This window comes from Haliotis rubra, unplaced genomic scaffold, assembly GCF_003918875.1.
Source record: "Haliotis rubra isolate DU_JTF1 unplaced genomic scaffold, ASM391887v1 Scf183, whole genome shotgun sequence".
NCBI lineage: Eukaryota > Metazoa > Mollusca > Gastropoda > Lepetellida > Haliotidae > Haliotis > Haliotis rubra.
The window spans coordinates 1,461,531-1,477,445 of NW_025765814.1; the positions used below are offsets into that span (position 1 = coordinate 1,461,531).

The 15,915-nt window shown below is 39.2% G+C and overlaps 1 protein-coding gene across 1 annotated transcript in view; it reads right to left on the reverse strand.

Annotated features, from left to right (window-relative positions):
• LOC124273711 (spectrin beta chain, non-erythrocytic 2-like) overlaps positions 1–15,915 on the reverse strand; it is a 155,466-nt gene that overhangs the window by 112,060 nt on the left and 27,491 nt on the right. Inside the window, 1 exon segment of the mRNA XM_046708997.1 lies at positions 6,807–6,975. Coding sequence (XP_046564953.1) covers positions 6,807–6,923 — 117 coding nt within the window. The 5' untranslated portion in view covers positions 6,924–6,975.

Here is a 15,915-nt window from a genome sequence, read left to right on the forward strand (position 1 = left end):
ACTTAAAAATGCTCAATTCCTATTTTAATAGCTAAAGAAATGTGCATTCTCCATACACCAGATCAGTGAGAAATGGTTACTTCCTATACCCCTGTGTGATACTTGGTTAACTGTGTGGTATGAAATGTTTACTTCCTAAACCCCATGTGGTACTTGGCTAACTGTGTGGTATGAAATGTTTACTTCCTATACCCCTGTGTGATACTTGGTTAACTGTGTGGTATGAAATGTGATCAGTTTGACCCAACCCTGTATCATCTACCTCCTGCCCTGATAAGACCCAAATGTCTCAGGTGAAGGGCTGTAGCAAACTGGGCTGTCATTACTTCAACAGGCCCTCAAGCAGCTTGACCTCACACTGTTATCAAGGTAACTTACAATGTCCAGATCGCCCTTCTTTAAATAAATCTTTCACACAACCCAAACATTGTTCAGTATAGAGGCTTTCACTGTCATCATGTAGATATTACCATTTCATCCATGTTGCCTAATCCTGTTTAGCCGAACATGACTTAAACCACTCTGAATGATGTGCTGTGACCTCAAGAGTTCAACTAGCTTTTCATGTCCCCATATTTGATGGGGTTACTCCCATTATGCATGATGCGCCAAACTATAAATGGCAAACATGTATGTAAATGGCATGTTAAATGCCATATGCAAAATAGTATGTGATCCCTGCGAAAAGTTACACGTTTATGTTTGCAAAGGATCCAATCAGGTCTTCACACAGTAGTCAATTTCATTTCTTGAATGAAAAATACAACCTTGATCATATATAGATGTTCGTCAATCACCAGAAGAAATAGTATTTAGGAGTGAGTGAGTATGGTTTTATGCCGCTTTTAGCAATGTTCCAGCAATATCATGGCCGGGAACACCAGATATAGGCTTCACACATTGTACCCATTTGGGGAATCGAACCTGGGTCTTTGGTGTGACGAGCGAACACTTTAACCACTAGGCTACCCCACCGCCCCTTGTATTTAGGAAGGTCTGATTACTGCAGTGGCATTGGTGGGAAACTAACTTGGTATTTATGCCACTTTTAGTAATACTCCAGTATATCATGGCAAGGAACACCATAAATAGGCTACCTGTGTATGACAGCTTTTAAAACAAATTCAAAAAGTTTTGTTTCATAAATAATGCAAATTTTGAGGGGAAAATATGGTCTGTAACCCTGAATACTTCACATGCCTCATTCTCTTCTTGAATAGGACATACCTAGTTATATACGCAGCCGAATGTGTCACAGCTTTTATGCCATGGGCTGCTTGTGTAAAAATATATGTCATGTAAACAGGCTGTAGACGTAACTGGGCCAGTGTTCATCCATCAATGTCTGCTAACTGCTTTATTACCGACCCCGATTTGAAATATCTGCTTTAGCAATCTGCCCACTGCATATCAGGTAATTCTACCATATACGGCTACCTGTTGATTTTAGTACAGGGAAGCATACCAGGTGAAGCGTTAATCCATTCTACCTGTCGCTTACATTCTTGGCACAAACCCAAGTCGAGCGTGGGGGACCACTGTCAACAAGGTGTGAGGGAAATACAAGCTAGACTCTGAATAATGATGTCCTTACAACTGCTTTCTTACCAAGCTGAATCATATGGACTCGCATACCTTTGGAAATACGATATGACAAAAGCTTTAATCTGTTAGTACAGACATAGATCATAGTTAGTGGACCTCGCTACTCTCAGTCTATCTGTTCAAGCAGAAAATCAGTTAACCTATATTCTCTTTTGCAACATATTGTGGTAGAGTTCATCAATATGTTATCAAGGTTCTAAAGGGTTTCTGGGCATAAACACCTCACATCCCATAATAGCAAACCATTAACTTCACAACACAGCCATGTGTGAGCAAACACAATGTAATTGCATACCATAAACCATTCTTAAACCCTCGGTGGGAGACAGAAATGGGACCTAAAGCTATGAACTGTCACACTAGTAGATGTCCACGTTCCACAGGCATCAGTCATCAAACACAGTGATGCAGACAATGCTGCCATATGCCGTCCATGGTTGTGTTTGTTGTATAACGCTGCACTATTCCAGCAACATCATGACGGTTTGTAAATACATGTGATCTGGATCAGAGAATCCAGTGATGGACATCATGAGCATATAGTTGGGATACGATGTCATGCATACAACAAGAAAGCAAGCCTGACTGCTTCACCTTGCCATAATTGAACTCATGTTCAACATAAAAGGTGTCTAGGTGAGTGAGTTCCGCCAGTATTTGAAACTAGGATTTGAATATTGGAAATTTGAATATTCTGGCCTGGGTACCTTGACTTTCAAAGCAAAAACTGTAAATCTAGAAGGGTTTTTTTGTTTTGTTTTTTCTTTATGCCACACTCAGCAATGGTTCAGCTATATGACAGCAGTCTGTAAATAATCAAGTCTGGATCGGACAATCTAATGACTGACATCATGAACATCAATCTATGCAATTGGGATACGATGACAGGCATCAAGTCAGCAAGCCGGTCCACCCATTCCCGAAAGTATGAAATATGTCAGTATTCTCATAAAAAACCTGAGTAGTATATACCACAAGGAATATTATTAAAACTACTGTGACAAAAAGAAGTTCAGACTTTATCTAGTTCACAACCTCCTGGCCTTGATTCCTGTGGACTATGACCCAAGCATGCATCATCATTTTCGACGGAGAAGACATGTATATTTGTACACGATATTTTGGCCTCAATCTGTCCATACATCAGCTCACAGTGAGACAACATGGAATCCAAATCCCACATGTTTACTGTTCCATAAGACTGACTTGATTTAATCACAGGTCTAAATGAGATCAATCTTGGCATAAGTAGTATAGGTTTTCTTCTGATTGTTCAACGATAGTTCAGTGTAATAGTGTTGTCAGGTAGTTAGTCACAGCAAGGAGATGCGTTCCAATAGTCACAGCAGAGTGTGTGTGTGTGTGTGTGTGTTTTTGTGTGTGTGTGTGTGTTTGTGTGTTTGTTGCTTATTGCTGCAATCAGCAATATTTTTAGCAATATGATGGTAGTCTGTATTAGAGGTGTTCCAATTACCGTAATTGAAATAATCGAAGATTGGTCGCAGTGACCCAACGACCAAGCAATCGATCACATTTTCTCATAATCGAACATAAACGATTTTTGAACTACTTTTTTAGTCTTTGAAATACTTGACAATGGAACATATCGTTGAAGTTGTTAGTGCCTGAAAACGTGTTTAATTCATAGAGAAATCACTTCACTAACTGAAAAGTCATGACTGAATATTTCTTGAAGACTCCAGAAAGTTTATGTTCATGATATATAAGTCATCACTTTAAAGAAGCAAGTTGCATCATGTTATACATATCTGCAATAACAACCTGGATAGGAAAATGTGAAAAATGACGCTAACCAATGTTTTTCGATGATTGTTCGTTGGTAATGATGCAACAATCAATTATGAGATTTCAACCAATTCCAAACACTAGTCTGTATATAATCAGGTCTGATCAAGACATTCTTGTATTAGACATTATGAACAACAATCCATGCCATTGTTTGTTTAATGCCACACTCAGCAATTTTCGAGCTCTGTGGCTCCGATGCCATCGAGGGATGATGACACACTATGAGAGTATGAGGACACGTCATCAGGTCGACTGTAATGACCAAAAAACAGGTTGCTATGGACCAATTCTAACCCAGGAATTTGGACAAAGTAGTACCAAGTAATTGGTTGGTTTGTTTGTTGTTTAACACCACACTCAGCAATATTCCAGCTAAATGGCGGTGGTCTGTAAATAATTGAATCTGAACCAGACAATCCAGTGATCAACAGCATAAGCATCGTTCTACGCAATTGGGATATGATGACATGTGTCAGCGAAGCCTGACCACCCGATCCGGTTTGTTGCCTTTTACTCCAACTTAATTATTCCAAGATCAAGACCTCGTCAGGAACAGACATAACTGAGATATTAAGGATAGGCAATCTTTACTCCCATCCACCACCTTATACACGGCCGACTACAGCTCTGGTTGTCATAGTCACTTATCCTTTCCGATGTAACTGGAACTATCAGTAAACAGTAATCAGTAATGATATAGTGAGTAAGTTTGGTTTTATGCCGCTTTTTTAGCAATATTCCAGCAATATCACAGCATTGGACACCAGAAATGGGCTTCACACATTGTGCCCATGTGGGGAATCGAACCCGGGTCTTCGGCATGACTAGCAAACGCCTTACCCACTAGGCTTCCCCACCACCCAAGAAATGATATAGAACATTCTGCTGAATTCTCTTTCAATGTATCTTGCTTTGTATCAACTGCCCATCCCCCACATGCTTGAGAGTCATCAAAATGCAAGTCCATACAAGGGCTGAATGAAGAAGCCATCAAATATCATTACAGAGTGGAGCTAGTGTTACTCTGCCTCACACAGTCAAGTAAGTCAAGTTATTTGACAATTATTATGACTAAAGCTGGCTGATTTGGGGAATGCATACATTCTCCAACTAACTTTGATTGTAAGTGACTATTCTTCAGATGAAACAAACTCTGAATGAAAGAGCGACCATATGGCACCAGTTGTATAGGCCTTTCTCCTCAGATCAATGGCTGGTCCACTTCACACATCTTACATCAATATTGCAGCTATACAACTTTGATCCAGTTTACTGTACAGATTTACATCCATTGTAAAAGCTTTAAATCCATCCATGCATGCAATGGAACATATCCCCCAGCAAAACGCTACAGTAGACTGCAGTGGTTCTACTGACCTGTTAAATATTAGATGTGGATGAAGGATTAAAGTTCTTCAATGGCAGTGTTAAACCGACATAATGATTTCCCATTGATCTTAAACCTGAAATCTAGGTAAATGCTTATCAAAATACAACCATATTTATTACATTTAAAGAAAAACTAAGCATATATGTTTGTAAACTTTACCATACATTGCCTTTCAAATGTATAAATAATGTAACAAAAGCACACTAAAATTATAAGAGGTTGCCATTACACATTACACTCATGACTCAATGAATTGTAATGTACAAAAGAGTTTGCCCCAATGAGGTCTAGGAAACATTATCTTCAAGCCTAGCTTGAACTAGATCATGCTAAGATAGACAACATTAAAAAAGGGTAACTCATTCCGAGTATGTTAAGAACATGCCAGTCAGTGTGGTTAGTCATGTATTACAAACCATTCATACAAATCATTATCAGGAATTGTTAATCTGATGAGTCTTTGTCCAGAAGCATCACCACTTTACCTATCTTACATATGGGTAATACAAAATCAATGCAAGGAAAAGAAGCACAATAACAGCATAACCTTTCACCACTTAACCTGTAAGATAAACCCAGGGACTATCTTGACAGTAAGTGGATGATACTATTGCTGTTGGATATAGGGGTGGAATAAGCTGGCCTGGCTGGTGTATACAGCAATCAGGAGCCAATCAGGCATGGCTTCCCACACTCCAAATGCAACAGTCACTACCAACAAGTTATTAAGGATCAATAGTGTACAGGATGCTTTACTCTGGGAAAATGTTGTCTCAGTAATGCTTCAGTGAATGACTAATTGTCATAATGACTTGAGTTGGTACTGACTATTGGATGTAGATGTCCATCACACAATGCATGTCGATGCCCATGACACGATGCACGTAGATGTCCATGACACGATGCACGATGACACGAGTTTGATGTCCATGACACGATGAATGTAGCTGGCAAACCCGGTGCATTGAATGGGTATATGTTAGTAGTTGTAGTCCATGACCAATGTAGCTGGCAAAGGTTCAGTGATTTTGCTCTTATCTTTAATATGAATAAGTACCTAAAGGATCACTAATATTATTTTGTTGTAACAGTATGTTGTATGTATTTTGACTAAAATATACACCTTGTGGTCGAAGACCAAAAATACATTTTGTCACAAGCATATTCATTATAAACATATTTACTGTATATTCTTGTGAAGGCTTAACCAGTAATAAAAGTTCACATTATACCATTATGTAATTTGTAAGAATGACTGCCCCTGTTCTGAAAAAATTGTTTCATGGAAGTTTCTGACTGACTGACTGAATTTGGTTTCACGCCGCTTTTAGCAATATTCCGGCAACATCACGGCGGGGGACACCAGAAATGGGCTTCACACATTGTGCCCATGTGGGGATTCGAACCCGGGTCTTCGGCGTGACGAGCCAACGCTTTAACCATTAGGCTACCCCACCGCCCCTGGAAGTTTCTGACATTTTAAGATAACCTGAACTTAGTTCCAAGTATTACTTAATACAACTGAATGTTTAACCATTTCATTTTTTGGTGTTTGAAGCACAAACGAATCACAGAAATTTACACAGTCCTTTTAGTGGTTGTGCTTGTACTTAGGAATAACAATAATATTCTTGTGAATTTCAATTAATGTCAACACATCAGAATCTAACAGCTAATGAGTTTCAGAGGATAAAGGATGTATGATATTCCATTTTCTCCACAGATGTCAATCTGTCTGCATGCAATGGATATCAGTAAAACTATTTTCTGAACATTTGAAGTTACAATTTCTGTATTTTTCTGTACATTTATGGTAACAAGTTCTGTATTTTCTCTACATTTGATGCCACAAGTTCTGTACTTTCTGTCAGACCTGTTTTGGAATTTCTACAAAACTGCAAGTTCTTACTGTGCTTAACAGTTCCAATAATCTCAGGTGATAATCTCAATGCAAAAGAAAGTTACAAGTGTCATGACTAGATGACAAACTGGATCCTCTTACCTTCTCTAGGAAAGCATTTGCCCATTTTGTGAAAGTCTTCTTCTGTATATACACTCTCTCATCCTGAAGGGCCTTGATGCGGCCCTTCTCAAACTGCTGCGATTCCTTGAGAGACATATTGAAGTGTCGCACCTCTCAGCTACAGGGCCACATCAGGGTGAAGGTAAGTCTGAAACACGGAGAACAGCATCAGTATAGATGATGTAACCCAGATAATTATCTATGTCTCATAATAGATAAATAGCAGTTTCTGTTCCCCTCGGGGATAAAGTCATCAACTTCCTGAAGACATCAAATGGTATGCACATAATGCAAGTAGCTTGAGGGCGCACTGATTTGTAGAAGAGAGTCACAATTACTCAAAAAGGTCTTTCAGATGTGTCAGTAATATCATTAGAGGTCGTTATACACATGATCAAACAAAGTAGTTTTTTTAAAGCTTTTGTAAGTGTCAGATGCCTTGTGGTATACAAACCACAAATAATTACTGTTAGTTGCTTGCAGCAAAGGTTAAACATCATCATCATTGCCACAACCTGACCATGCAACGCTAACATGAACACAAGGAACAATATACTGCAACAGCACAGTGTTTCCTTGTAAGTCGAAACACATCATAATTTATTCATATAAATTTGAGTAAGTGTCAACTTGGTTTCTACATTATCAACAACTACATGTGTTTATGTTGGTCAACTGTTTTACAAAATGTCTCAAGTGTCACAGAATTATGGCTGCTATACAATGATCTGTTGAATGCTAAGACAATGTACAGATTACTGTTTTAATTCCAAATTGCTGTTGGTAACTCACCATACTGACAATAACATGTACCCCTTAGAATCATGTTATTTTTGTTATGAAGAAAATCATCTGTTTTTCAACACTCAAGTAGGTGTATTTAGTAGAGGAAGTCAGCTCTTTACTGACAAGTAATGTAATAAATAACTGTTGACTCAGTTCATAAACCTCACAGAAACTCCCAATCAAACTTAATGAAGATTTATACCCAGATCAAGATCTCACCACATCCTTCAGTAAGCATATCACACTGACATCACAAACATACTTGACATAGAAAGGAGTCCAGTAAAAGTAAGGTGTATTTCTATGTTGATCTGCACACCTCATATTCATGGCACTTATAATGCTATTGCCTCTCTTCCACTGCATAGCCTACCCTTGACAATGTGCTAGGAGAATTGTAATATCATACACAATAGTAGAAACCCACCAAACACTAGGTCAACTACAAATACAACATGAGTTATCAGAGGTAATCTTCAACTACTCCAGGGGCTGCTCTGTCCACAGTGGGTGAATGAGGGAGTTGGATTCTATACCAGCCTGTCCATATTTTCACAGATCTTACTGGGACTTTGATTCATTACCAGCCTGTCCATATGTTCACAGATCTTACTGGGACTTGGATTCATTACCAGCCTGTCCATATGTTCACAGATCTTACTGGGACTTGGATTCATTACCAGCCTGTTCATATTTTCACAGATCTTACTGGGACTTGGATTCATTACCAGCCTGTCCATATGTTCACAGATCTTACTGGGACTTGGATTCATTACCAGCCTGTTCATATTTTCACAGATCTTACTGGGACTTGGATTCATTACCAGCCTGTCCATATTTTCACAGATCTTACTGGGACTTGGATTCATTACCAGCCTGTCCATATGTTCACAGATCTAACTGTGTGTCATGATGTTGTGGAAGATCTGTATAAAGTGATGCAGGTCAAGCTGGTTTGTTGTGGACAGCTGAGGATCATTATCAAGGTGAATCTGGCACCATAATCCATGACATGTCAGAGTCCACTCAGCCTTGTGAGGGTATTTCCGTGCAGTGTTAGCCTTCATGGCTTCAATTCCCCTCCTTATTCCACTGTGGTCACTCTGCCACAAGAATGTATATCATATCTGTGACAATTGACAGGAAGTGTGGTAATATTATACACAATGGTCAAATCCCTGTGTAAGCGTCCATACCAAGGTGAGATACCAGAAAAGATCACAGATAATCTAAACCACTCATGGGGCTGTTGACACAGCACGCTGACCCTGTCCTCGGTGAAGCAGTGTGTGCAGTTGACCTATTGCAAACTGTCTTCATGTTGACCTACGTAGTAGACCAACACCCACAGAAACTATATCACTCATAAACAGACACGAACATGATCAAAACACTCATGTGGTCAACTCACGGACATGATCAAATTCCAGACAGGATTAATGCATTGAACTAATGAAGATACAGATATGCTTAAGACACGGACAAGATGGTACATTATGGACGTAGGTGGGACAACATGTGACAACACTGAATAAAGTTGGACACCATTGAACACCATGATCAGATATGGAGATAGGGACAATCTTCAGAGGAGTATCTGAAGTGAAACAGGATAGACAGATAGATTTATTCAGTGTAATGTGGCCATGCATTGCTAAGGAGTGCATCACTGATAAGATCTCCAGACAGAGGTTGATGACAACCCAGAGGGGGATATTCAGGGGGTGATACTAATCAACTGGATTGACAGGTTTGTGGTATACGCCATACGGAAGGTTGGTATGTGCATACTACAGATGCCATATGTAAGAGTGACCAGGTGCACAGGCAGGTGAACACATTATACACAAGTGAACACATTATACACAGGTGAACACATTCTATAAACTACCTGATTGTACACGGTGAACACATTATATAATCTACCTGAATATACACAGGTGAACACATTATACACAGGTTAACACATGTATAAACTACCTGATTGTACACGGTGAACACATTATACGAACCATCTGAGTTTTCACAGGTGAACACATTATATCATCTACCTGATTATACACAGGTGAACACATTATATAATCTACCTGAATATACACATGTGAACACATAATATGACCAACCTGATTATACACAGGTGAACACATTATATAATGTACCTGGTTATACACAGGGGAACACATAATATGAACTGCCTGATTATACACAGGTGAACACATTATATAATCTACCTGATTATACACAGGCGAACACATTATATAATCTACCTGAATATACACATGTGAACACATAATATGAACTACCTGATTATACACAGGTGAACACATTATATAATGTACCTGGTTATACACAGGGGAACACATAATATGAACTGCCTGATTATACACAGGTGAACACATTATATAATCTACCTGATTATACACAGGCGAACACATTATATAATCAACCTGATTATACACAGGTGAACACATTATATAATCAACCCGATTATACACAGGTGAACACATTTCCTGAACTACCTGTAAGACCTGGCTATATTCAAAATGAGTCATCAGTGAATCACAAGTATTAAAATTAATCCACTTAGTGTATTTGGAACAATATATGGTCTTACACTTATCAAACACTGTCCTGCAATAACCTTACAATACTGTCAGAATAATCATTATGTTTTCATTCCTTTCTAATCTCAGAAAATGGGCTGAAGAAACATCATGACTGAATGAAATGCATTCATTGTAACGGTCGTCTGGTGCTTCCTTGATAATTTAATACCTGCTGCCTCATTATGGACGACCCACAGGTTTTTACAGCATATTAAAGTCAACTGTAATAGGGCACAAAGGCTAAAAACATAAATCTTGAAAATTCAGGATGGTAATTCTTCAACCTTTACCATCACAATATCAGCTTATCATTTGGTCAGATTTGGTATAAAAAAACTTTCACTTGACATGCCAGCCTTTTGACAGAGTGACTTTTACACAGACAGATTGAATACATCGATCAAAACATGGACAGCACCAACAAACATTCCACATCGGAAACTGTATCAACAACCTGATCAAGGGAAATTTATCTCAGAGCTGACAAAACATGTCTTTAAATAAATATTTTCGTTAATGAATACAGCCAGCTATCAAGGCCTCGTCTTTGATGTGTTCACCAGGTAACAAGGCCAAGATACTTCCATGCTTATAGCCAGGCCTCCTTAACGGAGCAGCACAGTACTGTGGGGCATTGAGACTGAGATGCAAAATACCAGGGGAATTTGTCACCAAAACAAAGCCTTTAAATGTTTAACTGCAGAGTGTCCTGAAGTCCATGAGGCAACACAAGAAATCCCCACAACGACCTGTTGGAGCAGCGACATGCAGTAAAAAGTCACTCCCGTTAGCTCAGAATTGTGGCCATGTTTACTTTTGACTTAAGATGCACAAGAGAAGATCAGCTTAAAAGAAAAACTGTGCCACAATTTCAAGCTTGAAGGAATATGTGAGAAACTTGCCCGTCCCCATCCCTGGCCCAGTGACACAGCTGACACTGTGGTTGTCAGGTGACCTTTCAAAACACAACCACGATGTTTGAAGCTTGACATAATATAAACTCATGCATCACCTGGTGGATGTGTGTAGTTTGTTTTTTGTTGTTTAATGCTGCACTTAGCATTATTCCAGCTACATATCATTGGTCTGAACGAACTAAATATGGATAAGGCAATCCAGTGACTGACATCATGAGCATCGACCACCATAACCTGGATACAATGACTGGCATCACACAACTCAAGCCTGACCACCGAAAGCCTCTTCAGTTCATGAATACAATTTTGAACCAGGAATCTGGGTACACCTACAGAATACTGGATACCTACCAGCCATATTGTTTAGTGTCATGTCACCCTAACCCTAACGCTAACCCTAAACCCTATCCTAACCCTAAACCTTACCCTAACCCTAAGTACATGTGCATGCTTTCAAAGATGGCGGAAGGTATTTGGTATTCTGTAGTCAGTCCGGAATCTGCACAGAATGGAAAAGTGCAGATTTGAAAATTCTTGGCTCAATGCACCAACAGAATAAAGCATATTGAACTGTAGAATACATGCTCCATTAATAACGACTCCATCTGGGATGGTGTCTGTTTGATGAAAAAGCGCAAACTCTGTGCAAGGAACTTCTTGCAGCTATAAAACATAATGGCAGATACATCTTGGAGGTGTCAACAATGTGCCACTCATACAGAATGAAAATTGATACCATGTTACACCCAGACCAGAATGTCCGACCAATCTAATAACCAACCCAGGAAGCAGATCACCATACCAATCACTGACGACACAACATTCTGTAGATACAATTACTACACACAGCCTGGTCTGAACACCTCTACTTGCTCCAACTTGTCTTTTGGCATTATTTCAGCAGATTGCTGAATTAATACATGGTCTAACATATTTCTTGCTAGACAGAACAGAATTCTGGCTCCAGACTAGTGAATGCAAAAATTGATATTTTCATATTTGAATTTGAACTGAGACTGACAGCTGAAGTTACAGCTCCGGTGATGGACTGTAACTTTCAAACTGGATGAACATCCAAGACAGTCTAGAAACACAACACTAAAATACTTCAGTCAACAAATATATCATTAAATTCAGTACCATATTTCAAATACATGGCAAAGATTATCTGATTAATTATTCAATCAAAGCTAGCAAAGACATTTTGTCTTTAGCTTTCTTGTTCCCTTGGGATTTGTTCCCAAACCATTACATGTCATTTGCACTCGAGTTGGTTCTTGCCTAAAGTTCTTCTTTCAATGATTATAAAATCCATTTTTGTGAGCATGTTTCAGGAAGGCAGTATTAAAACTGGCCTCCGCCTGGCAAATCTCACATCAGCAAATCAATGCTGTTAATGTGGTTACTGAACGAAGCCAGGTATATGGAGAAATAATTGCTTCAGAGTGATTGATACCTACATGTGAGACTGGTCTGGCTGCACTGTGATAGTTGGTGCTTGATACACGGAAACACACATGGGAACAGATGATCCTAGAACACCTGACCTTGACAGAAATGTTCATAGAACACCTGACATTGATAGAAATGTTCATAGAACACCTCACCTTGATAGAAATATTCATAGAACACCTGACATTGATAGAAATGTTCATAGAACACCTCACCTTAACAGATGTTCATAAAACACCTGACCTTGATAGAAATGTTCATAGAACACCTAACTGTGACAGAAATGTTCATAGAACGCGTGACCTTCGTGACTTGTCAGAATTCCCCATAGAACTCCTGACCTTGCTAGAAATGTTCAGAGAACTTCTACTTCACTGAAAATGATCACAGAACACTGAGGCTTCATTAAAAAATGTTCTTAGAACATCCACCCTCCATTCAAAAGTTCACAGAACTGACCATGCTAGAAATATTCATAGAACACCTGACCTTGATAGAAATATTCATAGAACACCTGACCTTGATAGAAATGTTCATAGAACGCGTGACCTTCGTGACTTGTCAGAATTCCCCATAGAACACCTGACCTTGCTAGAAATGTTCAGAGAACATCCTACTTCACTGTAAATGATCACAGAACACTGAGGCTTCGTTAAAAAATGTTCTTAGAACATCCACCCTCCATTCAAAAGTTCACAGAACTGATCATGCTAGAAATATTCATAGAACACCTGACCTTGATAGAAATATTCATAGAACACCTGACCTTGATAGAAATATTCATAGAACACCTGACCTTGATAGAAATATTCATAGAACATCTGACCTTGATAGAAATGTCACAGAACACATGATCTCATTACAAGTATTCATGGTATGGTTACTGACACAACTACAAGTACACTGAATTACCCCACTTGCAATGCAGCATACATACAACAAAACCAGTAAATATAATGCGAAAACATTGAATTATCATAATATCATAAACACAAAACAATTACTCAATCATTTTAGTCCTTTCTCTGTGTATTTAAGATTTCCCATTAAGATAAGTCACACAAATATTGCTATCACAAATCATAAAATCTATTAAGGAAATGAAGATGTCAGTACGTCTGAACTGAATTAATATTTCACAAAAGCTTCATGAGCTAATCAATGGCAGTATATGAAGCTTCCATGTTATATTGGCATGGAGATCAATGCCAACACACAAGTTGTCTCCCGTCATGCTTCACTTGACGTGCAGCTGCACTAATTGTACTGTATTCATGTACATCATGCACGACTGGCCCAGTGTGTGTGCACCATCCATCATGGCGCAGCAATGACCTGGAGTACACTCTGCAGCCGGAGCTGATCAACTGGATGATGGACAGACTGTCACCAGACTCAAACAGGACAATAATTGGACGGGAACGGAGGTCGAGAGACAGTCGTCCAGTCCCATCATGATTATGGTCTGATACAGTCTGCTGCATGAATCCAACTGTACACTACTTCAGTAGGACAGATTATCATTAGCACTGGGAAGACGGAAAAACAAGGAACAAAAGTGAGTGAGTGAGTTTAGTTTTACCGCGCTTTTAGCAATATTCCAGCAACATCACGGCGGGGGACACCGGAAATGGGCTTCACACATTGTATCCATGTGGGGAATCGAACCTGGGCCTTCGGCATGACGAGCAAACACTTTAACCACTAGGCTACCCCACTGCCCAACTTGGGACAAGAGAAAGGGACAGTCCTCGGTCTCTGGTAGTCTTCTATATAAATCATCTTTGCAGTGACTGATGAACTGTCCTCAGGTACACAGGACAAACGCAATATATCATTGAAAACTAGATGTTGATCTGACAACTAACACAGCAGGTAAATATCACGTTCATAATATGCCTGGAAGAAGCTAAACACTGTGAATGTAAATGATGTCTTGTTGACACTTATTGGGCTGGGTAACTTGGATACTTGGGTCAGGTGGTTCTGACTAGGACCCAGGTACGTACAGGCCAACCCATACCCATGGACAGTCACATGATACATTGTTTAATGACAAGAACAATTAAACTCCTTGGTAACACTACAGATCACTAATCTTCACAGTCCTGATTTCATACTTTGAGTAAAGACAAAGCTTCAGTCAACACAAGTTTATGCATTATTGTAGTGTTTTATAGATATGTGTATCTAAATAGTTTTGCCAGAGCTCTGTTAAATCGATTCCCTATGAAACATATAATGTTCAGATCTTAATACCTATACGTGGGTATCCAGGCAGGGTTAGGGAACAGATTCGGGTACCCAGGTTTGTCAATTAGGACATGCCTAACTCTAACACCTTAAAACATAACAGGAAATGTTAAAGCCTAAATATATTTCAGCTTGATGTTACATGAATCCTTGATCTGAATCTACACACAAACAAATATAGATGGTGGGCCCATCTTAAATTCTTTAAGACACCACACAATTTCTTTTTGCTGTTGCAATAACTATACTATTCGCGAGAGGCAGGATTTAATCAAATGACATTTAGATCAAAGGAAAATGAAAATTATTATTGGTTCAAAAATATAAATTTTAAACATATTCCTCATTGTAAACTTTTTCTAACAATGACTGCCTGGGAGCACAAGTCCATTTCCCCTCATGCTCCCAGTCTCCCCAGGCTTTCTCACAGTCCTTATACCTCATTATTTCACCTCCCACCCTTCCATTTCTGCAATGCAAAAGCCCTTCATGAAGCAAGCCGAGATTCTAAATGTCCAAGCTCACTCTGAATCCTTTTCATTCAAAACAGAGTTGTAAAGTTCAATCAACATTATATGTTTCCAGAGACTAAGTCCAGTCCTCCATTGTCTCCAGCACTGACTGACTCCCACAAGGCCTGCACTGGGAGATGATGACAATCACATGTGCCCAGTGCCAACACATCACTCCAGGAAGTGGAAACTTATGTATGTCAAACGTGAGAGATGAACAATATTTCAAAAGGACTGAAGACTATTTCTGAAATAACACACGATCAAAACTCTGAAAGTATGATTTTGATGATGTGATATATGTACAGGTTGACAATTAGATTGTCTGGCCAGAGAGCAATGAGTCAGTGGAGTCATCTCACGTGATGGTGAAAGATGGTGCTTGATGTTACCCTGCCTGGTGCATTAAGGGGAGATAACTAGGGCTGGTTGGAGTCAGTATGACATCTGAGCATGCTTGCTTGTTTGAGTGGGTGTGGATCCCCTAAGTTTGTTCCATCTTCTATTTGAATCTAAGAACACCCTCAATTTTTAACTGTTAATATAAGGGCATTGATAGGGA